Source organism: Xiphophorus maculatus, chromosome 19 (assembly GCF_002775205.1).
Source record: "Xiphophorus maculatus strain JP 163 A chromosome 19, X_maculatus-5.0-male, whole genome shotgun sequence".
Taxonomy (NCBI): domain Eukaryota; kingdom Metazoa; phylum Chordata; class Actinopteri; order Cyprinodontiformes; family Poeciliidae; genus Xiphophorus; species Xiphophorus maculatus.
The window spans coordinates 16,398,931-16,423,296 of record NC_036461.1 but is presented as its reverse complement, the minus strand read 5'-3'; the positions used below and the strand labels follow the sequence as shown (position 1 = coordinate 16,423,296).

The window sequence follows — 24,366 nt, the reverse complement described above, 5'->3', positions numbered from 1 at the left end:
TGTTGTGTAATGGACACTTATAGGAGCAGTTTTTGATGCATCTTGCTGGAGACATATGTTGTCTTTTACCATGAGAAAAACAGGTGACTAAAATTCCAACCACAATATTCAGTTACTAATCCTGGAATTAATCTTTTACCGAACATCTAATTTACAAACTAATGCGCTTCATTTAAATATATCTAATTTTAGTGGACAAATATTCTTTTTTTTACTCTGGCTGTCTATATTTTCACTCCTTTGTCTGCCATATTCCAACCTACCTTGCCAGCCTGCAAGGAGACATCAAGCACATTCCAAGAGCCAACCCAATTACGGGCAGATGAGGGGCAGTTCTCTTTGTTGAAGAACAAAGCCAGAAGTGACACAACTGGTCTTTAAAGGAAGCTCTTCCAGCCGTGGTTCCACAGAACAAGGGAAAGGGGGGCCCAGTGGGCATGAGGGAGGCGGCCAGCTGGTTATAAATATCTATTTGGTCAGTTACTGGAAGGAAAATTTGCAGTTTGTTTGTCATCCACTCATGCAGGTGGTGGGCCTAGTGGTTGCAAAACATCACAGAGCACAAGAGAGCAATGAGGCCAACCTGTCTGAGTCAACCGCCAGAGAGAAGTTCATATATAAAAGCCACATGTCATCCTTTAGTGTTAAAGAGGGCTGGGAGAAAGTTCTTGGCATAATCACATCCATGATTAACCTGTTGATGATCTTGGTTGCTTTACATTATGTACTACAGCAATCCAAAAAGTATGTTGAGTTGGTTGTTGAGTTTAGAATGTTAACTGTCTGGGAGAAATTTCTTGTGAACCACTGCAACAGTCAGAATCTCATCTAGATGCAGCTATGAGTGCCGCTTCTACATGTTGCCTTTTGAAAAACTTAAACTCCTCCAGAAGCCAAGCATTTTTTTCACAGCCACGGGTGGGGTGGGTGAGGGTAGTGGTTGTGGGGTGCAAATTTGACACTAAAAAGACAGAGTTTGGGTGGAGTAGCGCTTTAATAACGCACATTGTGCAAGTAGTTGTTGATGGCCAGAAGCGCAGAGCACTGGCCCGCGGAGGGGTGGGACGAGCCCAAAGTTTAATTCCCACTCTGCAGTAAATTAGAGCACAGCGGGGTAATGTCTGTTTATTCCAAATACAGCTGCCTGGGCCTCTCTCTCTCTCTTCTTCTATCCTTCTCTCCATCTCTCCCCACAGGTCACACCATGGCCTCAGAATCACCTGGACCAGGATACACAAAATGCATATTGTTTAAATACAAGCAATGTGCATAGATAAACAACAAGGAACAAATGCACATCCTCAGATATGCAACACCAACTCATACTTATTTACAAAGATATGTACACATTTTTTAGATCATGGACACTAATGCGTTGCTGACAGAAGACTAAGGAAATAAAAGCAAATACTTTGACTTCACTTTTTGTAGTGCTAATGTTGAAATAGATTTTCGTTACATGTTAGCCGAATTGTCTACTTTTGAGACATTTTATGTATTTGTTGCTAAGCATATCGTTATTTATTTTTGTTAGTTCCAGTGACTAAAATTACTTTTTTGGAAAATAAATACACTCCTTTGAAACATTAGTCTTGAGTTTAAAATAGACATTTGCTGACCTCTAGTGGTAAACTAAATCTTTGTCATTCCTAGGTTTAAAAAGATTCAACATTATTTTACCAAGTATATCCAACAAAATTAAAGTATTCAAAAAAGTACGTTTCGATGTTTCCATACAAACAAATTTTGTAGGGATGCCAAAAATGTTATCAGTTTACGTCCTTATATAGTTATATAAAAATCATTGGTATATATTGCACTGCAACATCAAAGAAATGTGTATTCAAATTTGTGTTTTGATTTTTAGATAGTTTATTAAATCCCTCCAATATTCATATTGATGGCGAAATCCAAAGTTAGATTGAAAATTGCTAAACTACCTATGATACAATTACATTAAAAATGTATTAATTCCATTAATTATTAATTAATCCATTAATTATCCATATTTATTAATTCCAGGACGGATTTTATTATGTAACATTTAGCATACATTATCTTAAACAGAACACGCTGTATATCTTTTGGGAGATTTAAAATTTTATGTAGAATATATATATAAAAGTTACAAATTTAAACCATTAATCAGTCCAAAAAAAAAAAATCCGTAATTTGTTTTTTTAAATCGATGTTAGACTAATAGTGCTACAAAAATAAGCATTTGGCGTCCTCTAGTGTGGCATGCGAACAGTGCCGGGAGAAAGAAAATACAACAGCGCACAGAGCTCCGTTCAGCTTCGTTCGTTCTCGTCATAGTTGCTCAACTTCGACGTACGCGTTCACGTTCACGCTGTTTTGTGCGTCAGCTGGTACGTTGCGCGCTCGCGCTACAGTTCTGTTTCTATGCGAGATTTGTTTTCAAATGGAGGAGTCTTTGATATTCCGATGGGACCAGGAATACTCAAAGTACGGCGGCTGCAGCGATAAGCTGGGCCGAAGCGACTCGGTGTCATCTGCGAGGTTCGAATCAAGTTTACGCTCCTAGGGGTAAACAGAGACGCTACAGTTTTTTTAGTGTTTTATCGGCGCAGGGTAGTTTTCCAACCGGCTTCGTTAGCTTGACGAGCTAGCATACATGCCAACAGCTGTGGGGCGCTAATGGAGATGCGTTGGAAGGTGTAGCAGAGGTGTTTTATTTAGGTTTGTTTGCGCTGCTTTGTAACATGGACTCTGGTGGTAGTTGTAGTCTGACAGCGTTAGCTCGTCTAAGGTGAAGTCCCTGCTCAAATAGTTATGAGCAGTTTCAATCAAAACCTCCGCATAAGCTCGTCTTTCAGCGCAGACAGTAAGGGTCCAGCGGTCAACGCCGACACCGGGAACAAGGACTGGGTTCTGGGAGGCGATGTATTTTCCTGCTGTCACGAGATGAGCCTCGTGGACGACTCGATGCAGGCGGGGATGTCGTCGGTCCAACCGGGACTGGACGGTCACCTGCCGCTAATACGTGCCCAGGACCACGGCTCCCAGGATGGCATATTTTTGGAGCTGGGCTCCCCGGAAGACTACCTGGACAGCAGCCCGTTAGAGTACAGGGACAGCGATGGGAACGGCGTTGGCCCGTTATTCGAGAGGAGGAAGAGGTCTCGCTCCAACAGCTCCAGACACAGGTTTAACGAGGTGGTGACGGAGCTGGTCCCGGAGGAGGTTCGGTGGTTCTATAAAGAAGACAAGAAAACATGGAAGCCTTTTATCGGACACGACTCTCTTAAAATTGAGCTAATGTTTCGGAAATACTGCGAGCTGAACCCCGGTGCGATACGCTCCGGGGTAGGCGATGGAGAGGAGGAGACTGGCGGTAAATGTGTGGACAGCCCGGGGCAGAACGGCGCAGTGCCCGTGGACACTGGCACTAGCAGCGTGGACGAAGGCCGTGGCTCTCTTGACACATCTACTGTGTCCTTTGATGGGACAGACCCGGAATGCACTGAAATCAACGTGGAGCGTGTGTGTGTTCGGGGAGGCCTTTATGAGGTCGATATAAAAGAGAGAAAATGCTACCCTGTCTACTGGAAGCGTGAGTATATTTCCTCTGCTCCATCGCTCACACAAAATCGATCGAGCTAATGTTTGGGTCCACTCTGAATTATATCATATCATTCATCACCCATTTGTGTTACGAACATTCATGTCATATATAATTAATAGTCTGCAGTATAATGCCTGACAGACGGCATACAGATTATTGGACCACAGTCAATGAATGATCAGTTGCCATCAGGGGCGCCGTTTAGGGGATCTGGGGGGAGTTGGGACAATTGTAATGGCCCCTGACCAATAGGAGGGGGAGCACAAAAAAGAATATATATTAAATGCATGCACTCCCAGATCAAAGAAGCAAACATCCATATTTACACGCCTGTATCTGCATAACATGGTATGTCACTGCTTTTGCGCACTTGACAGTGTTTAGTAATCAGTAAAACCACGGTGATAACTATGCAGCCAAGACTAAATTCAGGTATTCGAAAAGAGAAAAAGAAGAAAGACAAAAGAGAAGGCGTCAATTTGTAACCCAGTTTTTCTCCAAGAAAGGTGGGTAGACTACAGTTGTGATTATAAGTCATTTTAGCTTAGTTAGCTTAGCTACAGACTACCTAGTCTCCGTTTCACCAGCATTTAATCAGGGAAGGGAAATATTTACCAATACATCTTTAAATTTAACTTGTCCCTGTACCTTTTACCACACTTAGCAACAGATGTGTCAGAGTCAGCAGCAGCCATAACCCCCCATACCAGCATAACTCCTCCTCCCTGTCCCAGTGAAGAAGGTGAGCAACACTGTTCAATGATATGATAGTTAGCAGCAGTGCAGGGAATGTATGGGGATTTCGCTGTCTCTCTTGCTCTTTTTACAATTACACAAAAAACTGAAATATTTATTACTGAGAGAATTTTAAACAACCATTATAAAATGGTAATAAAAAATAGCTTCCTGTCTGGACTGGAAGCTAGGCCTCAAGACAGGCTTTGCAGTCTGGCCATGTTGTCAAGACTGGAATGGAATGGAAGCCTTTTATCGGACACAATGTTGTTAGTCATTTTAAGTCTGCTTTTAATCTTGCTTCAAATTGTTACTTGCAAATTGCCCTATGTTTAATTTACTATAAGTAAATGTGCTATTACCAGTATTGGACCAATGGAAGTAAGTCTTTAAAGTTAGTTATCTAAAGCTTTTAATTGGTCAGATAGACTCAAGAGATGGTGGCAGGAACTGCTTGAGGGTTGGGGGTGTCAATTTCTTATTTTGTCATGGTACGCAAAATTCCTGGCGGCGCCCCTGGTTGCCATTCCTGATATTGCATTCACTCTATACAGACAATTTATGTTTAAATTCAACTGTGACCATTGGTTGGTAAAAACAGTTGCTGTGCCATTTTTAAATTCCAAGAACCCAATTAGTTTTTCTGAACTGTAGAGTTACATCTATCAATTAGTCACAAACAGGAGCTGCGTGGGTTCCTAGAAACCAAAACCAATAAAAAGTGAAGGAATATGACTTTCACAATTTTAATTAAACTCAGAAAAGTGCATACAAATACATGCTGCTGCTTGATATGCTTATAGACTGAAAATGGGAATTCCTAGTTTTGATGCATTTAATAAATAAGGGAAAAAATATGATTTTGTTTGGCATTTGACATGGGAGCCAATCGATGGGTAATGATAATTTCTGATCCCTGGTCTTTGTAGAATAAAATACAAATGGTCTTTATTGTCCCACAGGAATATGTGTATTTTTAACAATATTCATTCTGGAGCCATTCAAGATTAAATCTGGTCATGATTGCTTACAGGAAATAAATATTCTCTGAACTGGTACTGTGACACTGAGTACCTTGGTGTCAGTATTTAGTTTGAAGAAAATTTATTTTTATTTAAACAAACATAAACATAGAGACAGTGCTCTCATAAATTTTAGTTTTGTGGGCTATCTGCTGGGGAACATCCAGTTTGACATGCATCTATATCTTTAAAACAACTTACCCTAAGAAAAGATATAGGTAGCTGGTACTGGTTGTTTCCACACAAAGACTCGACTCATTTTTATCTTGTAAGTGAGGGAAAAGTGTAGTTGCCTTGTTTCAGTCAGCTGACAGCCAGTAAGGAGCAACAGGAGAACGAAGGGTGGATGAGCAAGCATTTATTGTGTATTGGACTTCAATACACATGATGAAATAGTTGAGATATTAAAGGTTCTCTAAGCTTATCTTCTCTGAACTGTCGCAAACTGACTCAACTGATGACCCAGTATTATCTCCTGAGCCTTTATCTCAGCGTGTGTTTGTGTTTGCTTTAGATTTAAGTAAGACATTAAAAAAAGAAATACTGGTGTATTTCAGTATCATTGGTTTCTTTTGGCAAAAAAAAGGTTCTGTCGCTTTTGGAGTGTCGCTAATATAGGCTCAGGTAGTTCGCTCTAATTCTCCTCTTGGGACTCAAGCCAGAATGGTGTTCATAATTTGACTCTACGCTGTAATGAAACCTGGCCCTGCTCGGTTAAACACCGAGACTTGGTCCTCCTGGATTTGACTGACTTATTTAATTAAATGGAAATCAGTTTGCCGTACGTCATCTAAAGTGCCACAGGAAAATGAGTCAGTTCCTAGAAAAAGATTTATTGAAATAGCATCAGTTCACAACAGTCATGTCAAGGTAAGAGAAATAGCTAGAGAAATGCGTCCACTTCATACATAATTATAGTATGTTGAATCCAATATAGTACACATTAATGGATTGACTGTCATATAGTCAAATTAACATCCATTGTACACAGACCTATTTAACACAAATTATAATGCAGTATAATCAGTCATTTGAACATTAATGCCAATTGGTAAAAACTTTTATGATATAAATAGAAACTGTAAAAAAAAACAAAAAAACTTCAAATGTCTAACTATACAGATAATTTCCATGTAACTAAATCAGAGGTGTGTCTGCTTTAGAACAAGACCATATTTCTGTGATGAGAGGCCAGTGGTTCATTGATGGTAGCTGGCTCCCGCTGGAGGAAGAAGAGAGCGACCTCATTGAGCAGGAGCACCTGAACCATTTTCGAGGCCAACATTTGCAGGACACCTTTGAGACGGATCTGGTGGTGAAGACCGTTGATAGCAAAGATGGTGAGTGCTGGGAAAGGAGATAAAAATTTACAAGTTTACCCTTCAAAGCGTCAGACAGCACTGATGTATTAATTCTTGTTGCTAATTTCTTTGTAAACCCAGTTAATAGCTTTATAATGACAAAAAGTTGGGCTTTACATTTTTGCTGTGTATTGAAACAAAGGTCAAGTTACTAATTAATAATGAAATATATGTGAGAGTTAGAAATTAACTTGGCAGGTGTGTCCATTGTTTTCTTTTGTGCTGTCACGCCTCCATTGTAAATCAGGATCTCCATGTACATTTTGGTATGACCCTTTTTGATGAGCTGGCTCAAACAAAATGTCACACAATGTAGCTTTGGATAGCAGTAAGAAAGAGGTTGTTTGATTCAGAGCTCTCCTTAAGGTGGCCAGATTGATGAATGTCTGGTTGTGTGAACTGGATACTGAAGTACTGCAAAAGAGTGAGATTGAGTATGTAGAAAAAGGAGAAACTTGGGTTAGACAAAAACGGCATCGTCTCCAGATATCCCAACAACACACCCTAACGTTATAAATAAAATGTAACCCTGATAAATCACTTCAAAAAATCTGAATGTCATTGCATAATAATTTATTCAGGGAATTTGGTTAGGAAAGTGAAACACTCAGAAAGTTACACTGAGTTATGTTTAACAAGCAATTATTTCTAGTTCTTTTGATAATTATATGCTACAGCTGACAAAAAGAAATTAGAATATTATTTCCATAAAACTCACAACAGATGGATGTCTCCTAAAACGTCCTGTTAGATAACTGCTCCCTTTTCTGCAATGTTTTCCTTCTACTTAAACTTCCATTAATTTTCTAGGAACATCACTCTGCATAAAACTAGATGCTTTATGAAAGACCATTAGTGGCTTCCCATACACAAATAGTCTTTTTTTAAGTGGGTCAAAAAACTTTTTCCTGAAAAACTGTTAGGTCAGCAGTGTTTAGGCCATAAGGTGATATTCCAGTGTTAACATTCTGTGTTAGTATTTCTGTATTATTTATTAGTTATTTTCTGAGAAGCAGAATTTAAACTTTAGTCCATAAAGTTTAGAATATCACAGAAAGATATTCCTATATATAATCATTCTTCATTTGAGAATTTTTGAAATGATTTGTTTAGACTTCAAATGAGCAGATTTTTTCCTTGTAAGCTTATGTGACTTATTTAATTATTTATTCTTACTCAGAATAAAGTGATTGTATCGCCCTAAAAATTAAAAGTTTTAAGTTGTGTTACAATTGCTGGTATTTTCAGACACTTTTTGAAAAGAAAAATTAATCAATCATTTAGAAAAAAAATTGTTGGGTTCATTCATGCATATATACTGTGTATATAGTCACTACATAAATGCTGGACATATTAATGACAGGAAGTTACAGAAGGATTACACCTTAAGTGTAAGCTGTGTAAAATTTAATATACAGACTTTCTATTCTGTTTTCTAACATTTGTCGAAGTTTCACTCCAGAAAACACACACACACACACACACACACACACACACACACACACACACACACACACACACACACACACACACACACACACACACACAGTTTCAGTGTGTTGTGGATGAGCTGAATTCCTGCAAAACAGAATAAGCCAAAGCAATGCCTGCTCTTTTCATGGTTCTACCTAATGGAAAACAATATTGGTGACTGCAGAGTACATCCCTCCCCACCTCCTCCTTTGTTTGTACCTCGTTTTCCACCTCTATATTTAGCTGAGCCTGAAAGCAAAGTGAATGATAGATCTTGTTAATTCACTATCCTTGAGCTAATGTTGCATTCTGCCTCTTACAGAAGAATATTTTGCCCTGACACTAGTAATCTGTAGCACTCAGAGCCATATGGAGGCTATTTTAAACTGCATTACATCTAATACAAGGATTTTATAAGTGCACTAATACATTACAGATTTGCAGTATAGTATTTTGCAGTAGTTGGTTGAAACAGAAGACATGGTAGGCTTTGAACTGCATCCAGTTGCAGAGCATCTCGGTCTTGTTTTAAATGATGAACTTAAGATAAGTAATCCAAAATTTTAAATATCCCCAATAAGTGAAAATAGTACCTGGTCAGATTCTAGTTGCTGGTCTTTTTCAAGATTATTTTCCACTGTTTGACATGAACAAAGCTTAAATAGTGAATTTGTGATGTTTCATGGTAAGGTTCATCTGTTGTTTCCACCCATTACCTTGGCTGTGCAGAGTACTAGGCATGTTGTAGAGACAAAAGGGTGTGGACTCATCTTTCATGCTTGAAAGACGTCAGGGAAAATTACATCCAGCAGGACAGGCATGTCGTCAGCTTTGTTTTCTGTATGTTTTTGATGAGGGTAAGATCCAGTAGTTATTTCCATGCAACCTGTCTTCTTATTTCAGAAGTTTGTGAGCCTATGATTACACATAATGATTGACCAAAAAGATACTTGAAAGAACTTAAAGAAAAGAAAATGCTTTATCAAAAGTCATTCTATGTCCAAAAGATATCTAAATTGTTCATTAACTGTCTACGTACCTCTTGGGCTTAATAAATCTTAAAGATCCAAATCCACTTGCTACTTTGATAATTCTTCAGGAATCAAAAGACCCAAGACCAGCTGCGCACTATGATATGCTGCACCATACACAACCTAGTAAGTTCATTTTGACCTTTGTAAGCCTTGATAGATATCCCAGGCATTACAGAGCACTTATTTTCAAAAGCTTCATCAGTGCTGTACCAATCGCTTTTACAGCAATCACATTTACTGTGCGTCTCAGCATTTCTCCCCCGCTCCTCCTCTGCAGTTCACTTCAGCTGAAACAACCACAGTCAATATTTGCAAGTCTGATTGCTTCGTTATCATGGATCGAATGAGCCAGTCAAATCCGAGATTGTGAATTTCGCAGTTCACATTCAGAATATCTTTATGCTCTTTGTTTATGATATAATAAATGTAAATGTTCTGGTCTGTCTGATTTTCTTTTTTTTCATTTAACCTCTTGGTATTTAAATAAAGACAAACATTTAGATTTCTTTTCCTCTTATAAGTGGCTATAAACAGACAAAATGCTGCAAAGCTAAACTCCTATATTAAAAAAACTTGTTCAGAAGTCACAGAGTACAGCTCCTCAACAATTTTAAGCTTCATTTCTTGTTTATGTTGTTAGACATAGTTTAAACATTTTAGAGAAAGTTTTGCATTTATTACCACATTAGTAAAATAGGTTTAAAATACAACTTATACATTATTAATTTATTAATGTAATTAATTACACATGTCAAAAAACAAATGGGTCTTTCTTATAATGCCTTTCATGGTCATCAGGGTCAATTAATCTAAACTCCTATTATATGCCTCTTCACCCATTTTACCCTCAACCTTTAGGCACTAGCTACTGGGTCTTGGGCAGGAAATCATATCCCTTGAACTTTCCAATATACAGTATTTTCATGTTGACGCCACCAACTTCAGTGGAGTTTATTTGGTAAACCAACATAAAGTAGTGCTTAATTGTGAGGCTCCATGTTTTGTCGGTGTTCTGTTTGAAGGTGAACGTCGGCCCCTGTCTCAAGTTTTTCTTTCAGCACTGCCCTATTTTTATCGGATCCATCTTACTGAAGCCAGCTTCCCAGGCCCAAAGCATGATGTCACTGGATTTATTTAGCACCATTAGTGTAAAGCACTGAAGAGCACTGAATACAAATGCTTGGGACACTTTTTAGATTTTTTTATTTCTTAAACTGCTTCTTTGTGTTGGTCTATCGCTTAAAAAACATTAAAGTATGTTGGTCTAATGTAATGAACTGTGATCTAGTTCAAGGGTTATGAGTACTTTTACAAGGCACTTTATTTTCTGAAGCTAACATGTTCTTAAAATAAGCAATTTTCATTGGACTAATGAGTCAACTTTAGTGTCTTTTGATAAGTTGCCATGTTTAAGATTAATGACTAATGAAGTCTTATGTTACCTGAACCGGGCAATGAACACTACTCACTGTTTGTTGGTTGTTAGTTCTCTCCCACCTGCCCCCTTTCTATCTCCCGTTTCTGTTCAAATGGAGTGGATATCAGACGGGTGGTAAAACTGCAGGTCACAAGCGCAAACGCTGCCAAGGTACTGTGAAATCCTACGTTTTCTGTTGTGTTAGCTCCTTTAGCTTTTTACCCTTTATCCTTTAGATGCTAGGCCTCTGTTGGACTAGTTTTTCCTTTCTTTTGTGGGTTAAACCTTTTGAAGCCTTACATTTGGAACTAGACCTAGGCTCAGTTAGATGTGGTTGTTGTAAAACTGAATTTAGTCTGTTATCTTGGTTTACATTGCAGCTTTAACTGAGCCTAGTTGCTAGGACTCACTTTTTAGTGCTGTGGTCTAGAGTTTGGTTCTACTACTATTGCTGCTTTCTGGGGAATCCTGCGTGCTTCCTTGCTGGAATAGTAAGTACACAACATGGATCACTCAACTACAATTACAAGACTCTTTAAGAACTGCATCAGAAATTAAAAATGACTATCAAAATGTCTCAACACAGTTTGTTTGTTTGTTTGTTTATTTTTAAATTCCCAGCCTCTTTTTCTCATTCCTTCTGACACTGTTACTATATTTTTACTCGACCAGCAACACCAGCTCAAGAAAGCCTTCTGAACAACGCTTTCTATTGAGAGTTGAGCACAACTCATAAGCTGGAACAAAAAGTCATTGTTGTAGTCTTTCTGTGACACAGCGCTAGCATGCTGTGTACGTTCATTCTGAAGTCTGTTAAATGTCCTGTTTCTGGGTTCACAGAGAAGAGATGTCTCTGTGTTTGTTTCCTCATCTCATAGGAGCATGAAATAGCTGTTGATCCGAAGCCCAATGGGAAAGTCAGCAGCCCTAAAAGACACATGGTTTTTGAAGATGACAAACTCACTTTTAACATTACAATGCTATGAAGCCTTCTGGAAATACATCAACTTCATTGTCACAATATATAGTTTAGGGCCAAATTTGATGATAGTTTTGGCAGACTCCCTTTGCTTCTTGCATTCACCTTTATTTCTTCCCAGCTTGGAGCTTACTTTGCTCCAAGCAAATTGGTGTTTATATTATCTGGTGTTTATGTCACAAAATCTCTTTTCTCTTTTTGACTGCAAAGGTTATGGGGCCCCTTTGATCATTTCTTACATTCCTGCTTTCTATTTTCTATTTTATTTACAGGCACATCTCAGTAAATAAGAATATAATTGAAATGTTTTAGGTAATTCAATTTTTTTTAAAAAAAGTAACATAATTATAAATATGCATTACATGCAGGGTAAGGTATTTCAAACATTTGTGTTGATTTTGATAATTAAATTAATCTTTGATATTTTAATTTATTGAGATGCATCTCTGAAGTTGCCATCGACTCTCACCTCTGCTCCACCAAAACATAAGGGTCAACAAGTTGACTATAAAGAGATCTTTTTGTCCTTCCAAAGCTGTTTACAAAGTAGAACTAGCATTGCCACACTCTTCCAGCAGACACACAACAAAAGGCAATCACAAAACTCTTCTCCATCAAACACTAACAGCTACACCTTACTGTTGGTGTCCAAGAGTAGTTGAGTGCTCTGCCATGTTGTGATAAATAGCGATTATATTTCTTTTGCCGTGGAGTGATTTCATTTGATTATCTACAAAGAGAAAGCTAAATGTGTGACAGAACAAAAATTCTGTTGCAGAAGTTATAGTTTCATAGGATTCAGTGTCAAAAAGTGATGGTCACTATATTTGTTTAACTTGTTCTCATCTCTGAGGCATTAACTCATCTTCGTGCAAGAAGCACTGACAGAAAAATTTTACTTATACAGTATAAAAAGTCATGGTTCAGGACATTTATTGGGCAGACAATAGAGAACCATTAGCTGCATGGGAGACATGAAGGTTTTGCTTGTTTCATTAATTGATATGAACGGGACAAATAGTGGAATTTCTTGATAGGGAACTTATTTGTCCTACAAATCTGTGCTTGACCAAAAGAAACAACAGTTTTCCTCTGTGGGAAGGTATTGTTCTGAATTTCCAGCAATAAAACTAATCCAGTACACCTCATTTTCCAGGGAACTTTACCGGCTTCTTAAGGATTTAAATTCCTTGTTTGTTTCAGAATAGTACAAAGAGTCCATGGTTACGTTTTGGACAAATGCCAGTGTATTCAACAATTTTAACCAAATAAACTTGACTGAACAGGAACATGCAGCACAGCTTTGACTCTCTTTAGTCCACTACTTTCATGTATTGGTCCTTTGCCTTTGTAGGTATCAACTGTTTTTTCTCAAGCCATAATTTTGCTCTTACTTGCTTTAGTCACTGCATTTACCGCTGAATAAGAACCGGAAAAAATTGTAGGACAGACATTTATTTAAGTTTAGAAAATAGCAATTGGCAATTGGAAGATGCAAAGCAGGACGACAAGCAAGAGCTGAAGTATGCGATCATGCTGTGTGATTTTTCTTTTTTTAAGCAGATCAAAGCGACAGACAGCTTTTGATTGAGCTGTTTGAAAAGAGTTCGTGGACTTTTGTGTCATTCCTACTTAAAATAACAAACTTGGTGTAAATCTTTTTTACTTATATTTCTCAGAAGTATGTATTACTCTTAAACCCTAAAATGAAAACCTTTTTATATTTAGCTTCTCTAATTTTCTGTTTCTCTCATTTTTCTGTCAAAAAATGATCTATGCTCCGTCTCAATGTCTTCTGTCTCCCTGACTTCAATCAATTACTTTTCTCTCACTGCTGCAGCCATCCACCATTTGAAGCTGAGCCGGACGCATGTAGATTGGCACAGCGTAGAAGAAGTCTACCTTTACAGCGACGCTACCACATCAAAAATTGCTCGCACTGTTACCCAGAAACTGGGGTTCTCCAAAGGTCTGTATCACTTACATCACACTTTATCATATAAGATGGACAAAGTAATGTATTTGTGTTTTATTTACAAACTAGTTAACATGGAAGGTTAAATCTGGTTAGATCTGGTGCACAGTTCCATGACTCCATGATTCATTTTTCTCTCTATGCTATTTTCTGGAACTTTGACTGGTTACCTCAACGTTCCCTGGTTACCCAACGCTCTGCAAACTGATCTGTCTTTAGAGCGAGTCAGACAGTTCACCGGCTCCTATCACGTTTCCGTTTAGCACACAACTTGATCAGATTATAGGTTTTAAGTAAAGACACACACTCTGACCTGCCAGTACTTTACACATGCTCCCACGTGGTCTGTGGCCACAGCAGGAGTCCATGTCTCGCCTACTGACCTCCTTGGAATCAGTACAGCATATTGGACTATTGAGAGTCTTCCTTTTTGTTTCTGCCAGAGTTGTACACTCAATATCAAACTTACGTTTCTTATTGGTTTGAGAAGTGACAATGACAATCATAATTTCTGTTGCTGCAGCCTCAAGCAGCGGCACACGGCTCCATCGAGGTTATGTAGAGGAGGCCTCTCCAGAGGACCGGCCCCCTCAGACTACCCACGTTGTCTTTGTGGTGCACGGGATTGGCCAGAAGATGGACCAGGGCCGCATAATCAAAAACACTGGAATGTGAGTTGTCTGTTTTATTACGGTTACTGTAATTTGACATGCCCTCCAAAGCCTGCTTTTAGCTGCATTTTCATTTGTAAAATTCAAGTTGAGCTTTAGTTTTAGATTTCTATCCAGCATACTTTTATGCAAGCGCACTATGAGGTGGAATGAAGCTATTGTCTTGGCTCGAAATGTTTGTTTTTTTCTTTTCTTTTCTGTTTCTATTTTAAGATGCCAACTTTACTCACCTCCTTGCACTGGTTTATTTTTTTTCTTTTTTATCACATGCAGAAATGATGACATCATCTTACATCAAAGGGTTTTACATTGTCTGCTGGCTTTATGTGATAATTGCCTGGCCTTTTGTCCAAACCTGTTAAACATCAGTGTTATGGTGTTCTTTTATTCAGAGATCAACCTGTTAGGCTGCTTTTTGCTCTTCTAGGAAATGTTTTTTTTTTTTTTTACCTTTGTTTACCTAGGAACTTGCCATTAAGATTAAGAATCTGTTTTTCAAGATAGTGAATAAATGTTTCTTACGATGGAATGTAATCATGATCAGTGATCTATGTTTCATAAGGCTGTCTGGAAGATGAGGTATAAATCCATTCTCTCTGGTTGTGATATCCTTAAGTTGAGTGTTCTTAAGAATTGTTCTGGTTCCAGACACATATTCGATAAGAAGGATTTTAATCTCACATAAGAGGATGTCCAGGCAAATAAAACATCCAAACAATCTAAAAATTGTTGCCATGTTCCAGAAATATCAATGTTTTCTTTTTATCAAAGGCCATTTGCAGTTTAAACAGTGATAGTGTTGCAGCTGCAGTCTGTGTTTTGTCCTCGTGCTTCCCTCTTTTTTTCACATTCGTCTTCTGTGCTACACCTGGAAAGCTGACTCCATGCTTTGTTTTAGGAACATGCAAACTATAGTGGCCCAGAAAGTGCAATGTACCCAAAATCTTCCAAAAATAACAAGTTATAAAGCACAACTCAAAGAGTAAGATATTATTCATGCCATTAGACATGGATGGGTGTGAGATTGTCACGGTGATGATTTAAAGTAAAGATGATGCAATATATTAAATGTGATCTAATAGATTTTTTTTTAAAACTGAAGCAACAGTCACACCCACTACTGTTGAAATTATTTAACACATTTATTACAAGTATAAAAAAATTATTTATAATATGCATTTATTCTTATTTTGACTCGTGAACTAAAATAGAAATCTAATTTAGAATAAACCACTGATTTATTTAGTAGTATTTTTGTAAGTATTGCTCTAAAATCTGCTTTTTGAGCAGAATCTTATAACTTTATGCCTTAATGCTACATCGGTATACCTCTATATCAGTACTCGACTACTGCCTTCATATCATATCTCATATTTAACCTTTTCTTATATAAACATGATGCAACATTCCATGGTGTCCCAAAGTTTACACTTACTCATTGATCCTGCTCACACCGTCTCGGTAACCGAAGTAGACCAAGTCAAGCTGCAGAGCATGTTAAGCCTGCCTCGTATCTTCCTGTGGATTACGTTACACACACCTTCCATTGCCAAAAGAAAAGATCTGCCAAACCAGTGTTCTACTTTTGATTTGACTCTTTATTACATTTTGTATCATTTCAACACGGTGCCTGATGGTTTCTTTGTCATCAACTAAAGGGAAAACTGTAGAGTTTTTGACACTATTGTTTCCTAAAGATTAAAAATCTGCCTGTTTGGGGCGTGCCGTGGTAGCGGAGGGGTTGGCGCGACCCACGTTCAGGCAAACGTAGCCTCGACGCGGCTGTCGCGGGTTCGACTCCCGGACCCGGCGACGTTTGCCGCATGTCTTCCCCCCTCTCCTTCCCCCTTTCCTGTCAGCCTGCTTTGAAGGGGGGACACTAGAGCCCACAAAAAAGACCCCTTGCGGGGCGATAAAAAAAAAAAATCTGCCGGTTTAAAATGTTGCTACATCAACATAGATTGTTGTGTGCACACCACATTTAAATCAGTATTCTAGTTCCCTAAACTCGGATCATGCAAGTTCCCGTGCAGACAGGCATGTGACATGTGGGTTCCTCTCCATAAAGAGCAACATCCTACATTTAAACAGCTACCTTACTTCTTCAGTTAGAAATGGGAAGAGATAAAATGGGGTTCAGTGTCAATCGCCACTGACTTACCTTGGTGATATTTTCATACACAAACTGTTTTTCTTATGTCAGACTTCTGTAGGTACAGCTGCTCAACGCTGTCATTATTCACATTTTGTCATTGTGTTCCTTAAGGTTGAGGGAAGGCGTGAGGAAAATGGAGGAGAAGCACTTTTCTGAGCACAATGATGAACACGTAGAGTTTCTCCCTGTCGAATGGCGTTCTAAACTAGCGCTGGATGGAGGTATGTGAGGATTACATTGTGGTTTCACTATTGATAACCTCAAGTGTGTTCTGGGTTATACATACATGGCATGTTTCCATAGATACGGTTGACTCCATCACACCAGACAAAGTGCGAGGGCTGCGAGACCTTCTCAACAGCAGTGCCATGGACATCATGTACTACAACAGTCCTCTTTATCGCGACGAAGTGAGAATCATACAGTTTCAGATTATAAAAGGCGTCTCTAGTAGACGTTTTTAGTGTTGAAGGTAATTTCTTCCCTTCTCTTCCCTTGGTTCTAGATAACCAAGGGGCTCACAGAAGAGCTGAACAGACTGTACTCGCTCTTCTGCTCGCGGAACCCTGATTTTGAAGAACGGGGTGGAAAAGTGTCTATTGTGTCTCACTCCCTTGGCTGTGTCATCACCTATGACATTATGACAGGATGGGATCCCGTACGGTTCTGTCTGCAGGAGCATTGCGCAGTAGAGGAGGAGCAGGATTTCCGCTGGATGTCTTATGAAGAGAGGCAGCTTTTAGAGGAGCTGAGGCTCACAAAGAATAGGTGGGATATTAATTATACAGAGCAATGACTCAAAGGGAGAGGGTATATTGCTGACTAAGGATGCGTTAAGGTCAGGGAATAATACCTCTTTATTTCTAGTGTGGTGTGGTGCAAAATTAGTTTTATTCTTGTTTTTGCCAGGTTAAGAGAGTTGGAAAATCAACTGGTCAAACTGGAGGCCTCTAATCCTTCAGCTCCGCCAGCTCTTAAATTCAAGGTAAAATTTTATGGACTCTTGTATTTTGCAATTATAGTCAGAAGTTTACATATTCTCATCATGACTATGAATGTTTTTACACAACTCTTTTTTAAGGGTGGTAGTGTGCTACAATAAATTTCAGGAAGCAAAACTGACACTCAAGTTAGATTTTGTCTTGCTGACCTAGGCTCCTTTCACATACAAGCCAAAATATAAACGTATATCATAGTACTAATAGAATGATATCATTACACCCTTGGAAAAATGAAAATCATAGATGGGAAAAATGGAAAAAGGAATTCATCTCACATTGTTGTTTATAACAATTAACAAGCTCTGTTTATGTAAAAGAAATATATACATATGTATAAAAAGCTCCTGTTGGGGGGATTTACTATCAATTTTTTCACCTTTTGTCTCACAGGTAGAAAACTTTTTCTGCATGGGGTCTCCTCTAGCAGTTTTCTTGGCCCTGCGAGGGATTCGGCCAGGCACCAGCGGCCACCAGAACCACATCCTGCCAACCTCCATCTGCAGCCGGCTCTTCAATGTCTTCCATCCCACAGACCCTGTGGTGAGATACGCCTGATATATGCCTATAATTTTTTTTATATTTTAATAAATGAGAAGTGAAAATGATAAATGTTCATGCTCAGCATCTTTTCTTTGAAGGAGTTAACTCTTTTCTGTTGTGTTTAGGCTTACAGACTGGAGCCTCTCATCCTTAAGCATTATAGTAACGTTGCACCTGTCCAGATACATTGGTAAAAGCTTAAGTTTTACACTTTTATTATTCTTTACTAGCCCAGAGTAGTAACAAATGTATAATTTTTTTTATTCATCAGGTGTAGTGCCACTAACCCTTCATCCTATGATGAGGTACGGCCTACCTTCCTCAATCCAGTTAAAGATCCAGCTTCAGACACGGAGAGTATTCCCAGCCCGAGTACGTCTCCTGTCTTGGCCCGTAAACACTATGGAGAGTCTATCACCAGCCTGGGAAAGGCCAGCATACTAGGTAAATTTAGCATGTTTTTATTGCTTGATTGGTGTATTCTTTACTTTATTCCACTTGATATCATCAAATGAAACAGGTTCGTACAAAGTTCACACAATGAAAAAAAACTGTTTCTAATTACACATGCTCTATAATTTTCTAAAAATGTAATTGTCTTTGGTGAAAATGTCAGACTGTATAAGTCAGCAGTTTGAACGTTCCCCCAACTTTGAGTCAGTGGTGCCATCATGTGGCCATAAAGGGCAGCTGCTGTTGCTCTGCTTTTATATATACTGTATATATACAGTATATATACTTATTTAATTGCAGAATACTGCAAATAATACATTTAAAGAAGTTGTCATACCCTCTTTCACACTTGATCATGTTATATTCATAAACGTTATTATATTAGATTGCTGAGTGACCAACACGAAGAAAGCAGTCATTTTGACGTATATGGAAAATGATGCGTTGTTTTCAAAAAATGTTTTTCCAAATATCATTCTGAAAGTTAATGTCAGAATGACATTAACTTTCAGAAGTTACAGGCGCCATAACATTCTCTGTATATTTGAAACTCTTCCTTATTGTCAACCCGCAGGTGCAGCAAGCATAGGAAAGGGTTTAGGAGGCATCCTCTTCTCACGGTTTTCCCGATCAAACAGCCAACCTTCAGTGTCCTTAGGAGTTGAGGGAGGAGCAAACGCTGAGGAAGAAGAGGAGAAGCGCACAGAAAGCCAGTCGTCTTACGGTCTTTCCACAATAACTCGACCAACATCTCCCACTGGTGACGCTTTATGTATGTTCTTTCTGGTACAAGGCATTAACCAAAGTGTGTGTTTGTTTTTATATATCAGTGACGTGCGGTAAGGTTCATGGCTGGTGAGGGACTGACTTAATCAAAATCAGAGTAACCGATATAGACCCCCTGCATGTTATTGTTTACATACAGAAATTTCACGCATGCGGACAACGCTGGAGGGCAAAAAGACTGTTCTGTTACATTCCATCCATAGCATTGGTATATAGAAGCTGGAGAAATGGTGAAGTTTGTAACATCAGCTCATTAATGCCTGTCAGACTTGCAAGTCAGCATCATTATTTTAATAGCAATCATCATTGGTAGTAATTATTATTTTTCCTATGTTTACATGTATATACAAAGGGAAAGAGTATTGTATTTTGTTTTGAAATCATTCATCGAAATATATTTTCGGTAGCTGAAAAGAAAAAGCAGTGTAATTTATAAGTTCACATAAAAGCTAATTAACTTTTAAGGAGGGCTAGTAGGGTATCTATTGATCTATTGGCATATTATGACTGTAATTCTGCGTTTCTCTCTTGCAGTGGAGCTGGAGAGACGCATCGACTTCGAGCTGAGGGAGGGTCTGGTAGAGAGCCGCTATTGGTCAGCTGTGACCTCACACACTGGCTACTGGTGCTCACATGACATTGCACTCTTCTTGCTGACCTTCATATATAATAAGTCAACACCCTCTGCCTCAGCAGAAGACACTCCGGAACCAGACTGAGGCGTCTTGTAACTTCTGAAGCTTTTGTCAATTCCTGACAAAACTCAGTGACTGTTTGATTCTCCCCTTGCAACCTTTTAAATACATAAACTATCAACCTGTCCTGTGTCTTGATTTATGATCCAGCTACATTTGAGAGTCATTGGTAAAAAACAACAACAAAAAAAACTTCATTCCACGATGTAGCCATTGATGGACCAGGAGCCCCTACTGACGGATACTCTGTGCCAGTATGAACGCTAACAGTACCATGGAAGAAGAGGCAATTATCCTAAATCATGGAGGTTCCTCAAGCATCAAAAAAGCGATTTCATTTTCATCCCAACATTGAGTCTGTTCAGCTTATTTGGTTGTCTACAAGTTTAATGTTTTATCAGCCCATCGACTCTGCAGACACTCACTCTGGAGCCTTCTGATGTATTTTTGGATTTATAAAAGGAATGATTGTTACAAAAAGGCTTTTTCACATAACGTTTAGCCAAAATGTGAAAAATCCACTGCTTACAGGGAATGAAATGCCTTTTGAAATCAGCCCAAAAATGTTACAAATATACTATTTTCACACAAAAAAAACAGTAGGGCATAAACCCTTTAATAATATTGGCAATATGAGTTTTATTCAGTTGTTTGCTTTCAACTTTTTAAGATCAGTAATATTTGAAAGGCGTAAACCAAATACAACCTCTGCATATTGTATATTTGTTAAGTATGACTTCTTGGTTTAGTTACACTAAAATAAAACACTTTTAGTTTTTGGGGGAAATTTCTTTCAGCAGTTGCAGCTAAATATTTCCCTTTTAAATTCCATGTTACTTTCAGATGTGTACCTCTTGTATCACAACAGGCAGATTGGGAAGCATATAATTATTTTCTTACGCTTTACGACAGTGGCAAGGTCTTGATGGTGTGATTTACACGAGTTCTGCTGAAAGCAGTCATTGTTGCTCAACTGAAATCAACGCTTCTTTATTATTTTTATTAATTTATGGAGATTCATCTGATCGTCCTTGTCTTTGCCTATATGTTTTTATTGATGTCCAAATGAAATGAATGGTTCTATACGTATTTTTATTGGAAAACAGAAATATTTTCATAATGATTTTCAGGCGCTTGCAGATATAAACCTGAATCTCATCATGTGAAAAGTGGGATTCAGACTTGTGGCCAAATAACATTTATGTGTCCAGTGTGTTAGCTGCTGTAGTAAAGCTACTGCCTGTGGTCCATTGAAAAATGTAATTGACAAGGTGTGAAACTTAAAAGTGCGTTTGTTTAGGTGTTTCGAAGACAATGCATATGTTATCGTTTCTCCGCTTTTTCTTACCAATGTGCACTTTTTTCCTTTTTCCGGATGTTATATTGGTGTTTATTTATGAAAACTTCCAGCTGCAGTCGAATAGTCAAACAAAGTCACTTAAAGTATAATTGCTTGTATGAAACCTAGATTTATTCCAAAAAGATAGAAAAAACAAAGACAGGATATGGCAAGTAATTATTTTCTAAAAAAAAATTAAAATTATCTGTGGTTGTAGGCGCAAACAAGATCCCTCGTTAATTTATAGTCCCAGTAATATTTCTGCAGAAACTAGAATGCTTTTGCACTTTGCATGGTTTCAGATAAATAGCTGATGAATGTTGGAACAATAAAAATAGTGCTGTGTGCCAACACGCATCTAAGAATTTTGAACACTGCAAAATAACTCATTTGAGACACGCAAGCAAAGGATGAAGAAACAAACGGAGTTGCATTAAAAAGTGTCAAATTTAATGTATCCATTCTTGTTGTGTTATCATACAGGGTCATCTCATTAAGTTAGAGTATCATCAAGTAATTGATTTATTTCAGTAATACGCTTCTAGAAGTTAAACTCGTATAATGTGTAGATTAATTGCAGAGTGATTTATTGGTTATGGTTTATACAATAAAAATGTAAAACTTGGTTTCTATGAAAATTCGAATATCACATGAAGTTGTTTTTTTTTTTGTTTGTTTTTTTCCTTGCACTTAACCCTCCGTTGATTTACTTGGCTTCAGAACTCTGTGACCAGACAGATATTTTAGCAATAACCTTTTTGTGGTCTGTCCTCTGCAGAGAGGGTCAATGATTACCGCCTGGAAAACCTTCAAGTCAGCAGAACCTGATCATGTAGACCATATTAATGTAAAAAAATATATATATGTATATATTTTTTTTCTAAATGACTTAATATGTGAGTGTTCTTAGAAGCTGAATTTTGGATTTTCACCAGTTCAAAGCCATAACAAAACGGAAAGAGATAATGTCTGAGATATAGCACTCTGTAGGGATTTAACTTTTTGAATTGCATTACTGAATAGAATCAGTTTATTATAAGTGTAAAATGACTGTTACATTTGCAAAGGCCAATTTGCTTAAACCATTCTGCCTTGAAGAGCTGACATGATGGCAAGATTGGTGCTTTACCTGGGGCAAATAAGGCAGAGTAATCCGAGATTGTTTATTGATTTGATCCGTTGGAAATCTTACAATCATCACTAGGAATTGCACAGAATCTTTACTAAAAATTCCCGTTTGCTTTATTTTTTGCTTGGCGTGACGTAACATTGCAGAAACACATGCGGGAAGCTAATTTCAACCTACAGAAATGCAGTTTTGCCCTGGCCTCATCTCTCATTCATGCAGTGACAAATTCAATCTGTACTACAACAAAACCTCCACCAGGTGGAGCTGCAACTGTGTAGTTTGGCAATATTTCATTAAAATATGTGCAAACTGGCACATTTCACAGTCTTTTATTCACTCTGCTTGGAAGCCTTCGAGCTCACAGTAAAGCATTCAAGAGAATTTTTGCGAAACATACATTTTGACTGACTCTACGTCCAGTTAATGTACAGCTTTTTTGACTGATGACAGTATATTTTTCGTATTAAAGGCATTTGAGGAATTGTCCGCTGCTACATGTTTGTAGAATTTCCACTTTGGGTTGGGTGCCAGATTGAAGCCATCGATAATGATCCAGCTCAGATGTTTGTTGTTTTGTAAACCATAGCAGCTTCATACAGAAGTTGCATACGCTCTGCAAATCTTAAGTACGAGGATAAGTGAAAAGAAAACATTTGAATTAGGAGTAGGTGCAAATTAAATGTTACTCTTGTTTGAACTTTGAGCAGATGTCTTGGGGAGGGGAAAAAGTGTTTGTCTGTCTTTAGAGCTGTGCAATAACCCATGCCTGTAATGGATTCTAACTGCCATCCAAAGCACTGTATTTATTTCCTTTTATTAAATCATTTCCTTTTCTCGTTTGGTCCTGTTTTGTACATTATTAAAGGGAGGAAAATATTGAACTGGTCCCTCTAATGTGCAAGAGCATGTAGATCCCCTCCTCACTCATTTTTAGACTCAATTCAGTAGACAATGGATGTGTTTGTTCATCAGCGACACAGACCGGATTCTTTCCTCAACACCCCCTGAACAGAATTTAACTCATAGTTGATGAATAGGACCCATTGTTATGCATTAGCATTGATGGCTTCCACATGAGCTCATGGTGGGGTTTTTTTGTTTTGTTTTTTTTCTATTGTATGCACCATAGTAACAAATAGGATCAGCTGTGTGTGAATGACACCATGGTTTGTCTGACCAGCAGAGGTCAGTGTACCACTGGTAATGGTGAAACAAAGACACAATGACCATCTGTTCAGTGCACAGGGTCTCATCCTGTGTCTGCTTAATGAGCCATTTTAACAGATGTTCTCGTAACTGTAACTATTGTTGATCAGTGATGCCTGGACACGTAGACTGGGCATGTACGACAATAAAGCAATGTAGGAGTTCATGTGAATGATCAAACTTATGTTTTTTCAACTTTCTGCTTCTTCTTTGTGTACCTCACCCCCTCCGTCCTCGTCCACATCAGCAGCAGCTGAGCCAACTTCTTATCTGACTCTTCTGCTTTGCATCGGACTGAACTGTTTACTCTGCAATTAAAACACAGCCTATAAAAGGCAACGGGGTCTGCTGCCAGATCCTGACAGGGGGGGGGGGTTGTAGCAGCAGGGAGATAGGTTATAAATCGCTTTGATGCAGACCTGGGGTCTGAAGGCCCAGATTCCTTCGCTGGAGGACTGGAGGAGAGTGAGTTCACCAGGAGACTGCGCCAAAAACTCGCATGATTCATGAGATGTTACTTCTGATCGTTTGGAGAGCGTGCGGCAGAGTGTGTGTTGTGCTCCTGCTTCAGGGAGGCTCATGACGTTTTTTTTCCTCAACCCCCTACGTGTGATTTGTGCAGTCGCTCATTGTTGCGTAAACTGTTATCTTTCATCTACAACAGTGAAACGAGGAGCCGAGGCCTGCAGACTGTATTGTCATCTGTTTCTTGTGATCCAGACTAACTCTAAATGTCATTATTTGAAAGAGCTACTTCAATCAAATGTGGACTAAGCAAAAATACATATGAAAAGGTATTCATACTCTTA

The 24,366-nt window shown here is 38.4% G+C and overlaps 1 protein-coding gene across 3 annotated transcripts; it reads left to right on the top strand.

Moving 5' to 3' along the window:
- Positions 1-2,368: 2,368 nt before the first annotated feature.
- ddhd1 (DDHD domain containing 1) lies at positions 2,369-22,925 on the top strand. Of its 3 annotated transcripts, none has more exons than XM_023352832.1 (14): positions 2,369-3,574; positions 6,507-6,683; positions 10,698-10,799; positions 13,448-13,576; positions 14,106-14,253; positions 16,520-16,629; positions 16,712-16,818; positions 16,914-17,176; positions 17,318-17,393; positions 17,800-17,949; positions 18,075-18,139; positions 18,221-18,393; positions 18,977-19,162; positions 19,723-22,925. In XM_023352832.1, exons 1-14 carry the CDS (start codon positions 2,794-2,796, stop codon positions 19,905-19,907), a joined length of 2,652 nt encoding a protein of 883 aa, XP_023208600.1. In that variant the 5' UTR covers positions 2,369-2,793; the 3' UTR covers positions 19,908-22,925. The 3 variants fall into 3 exon arrangements, with proteins under 3 accessions (XP_023208600.1, XP_023208599.1, XP_023208601.1); XM_023352831.1 differs by having other exon boundaries at positions 2,370-3,574; positions 18,977-19,174; XM_023352833.1 differs by lacking the exon at positions 10,698-10,799 and having other exon boundaries at positions 2,371-3,574; positions 18,977-19,174.
- The last annotated feature ends 1,441 nt before the right edge of the window (positions 22,926-24,366 follow it).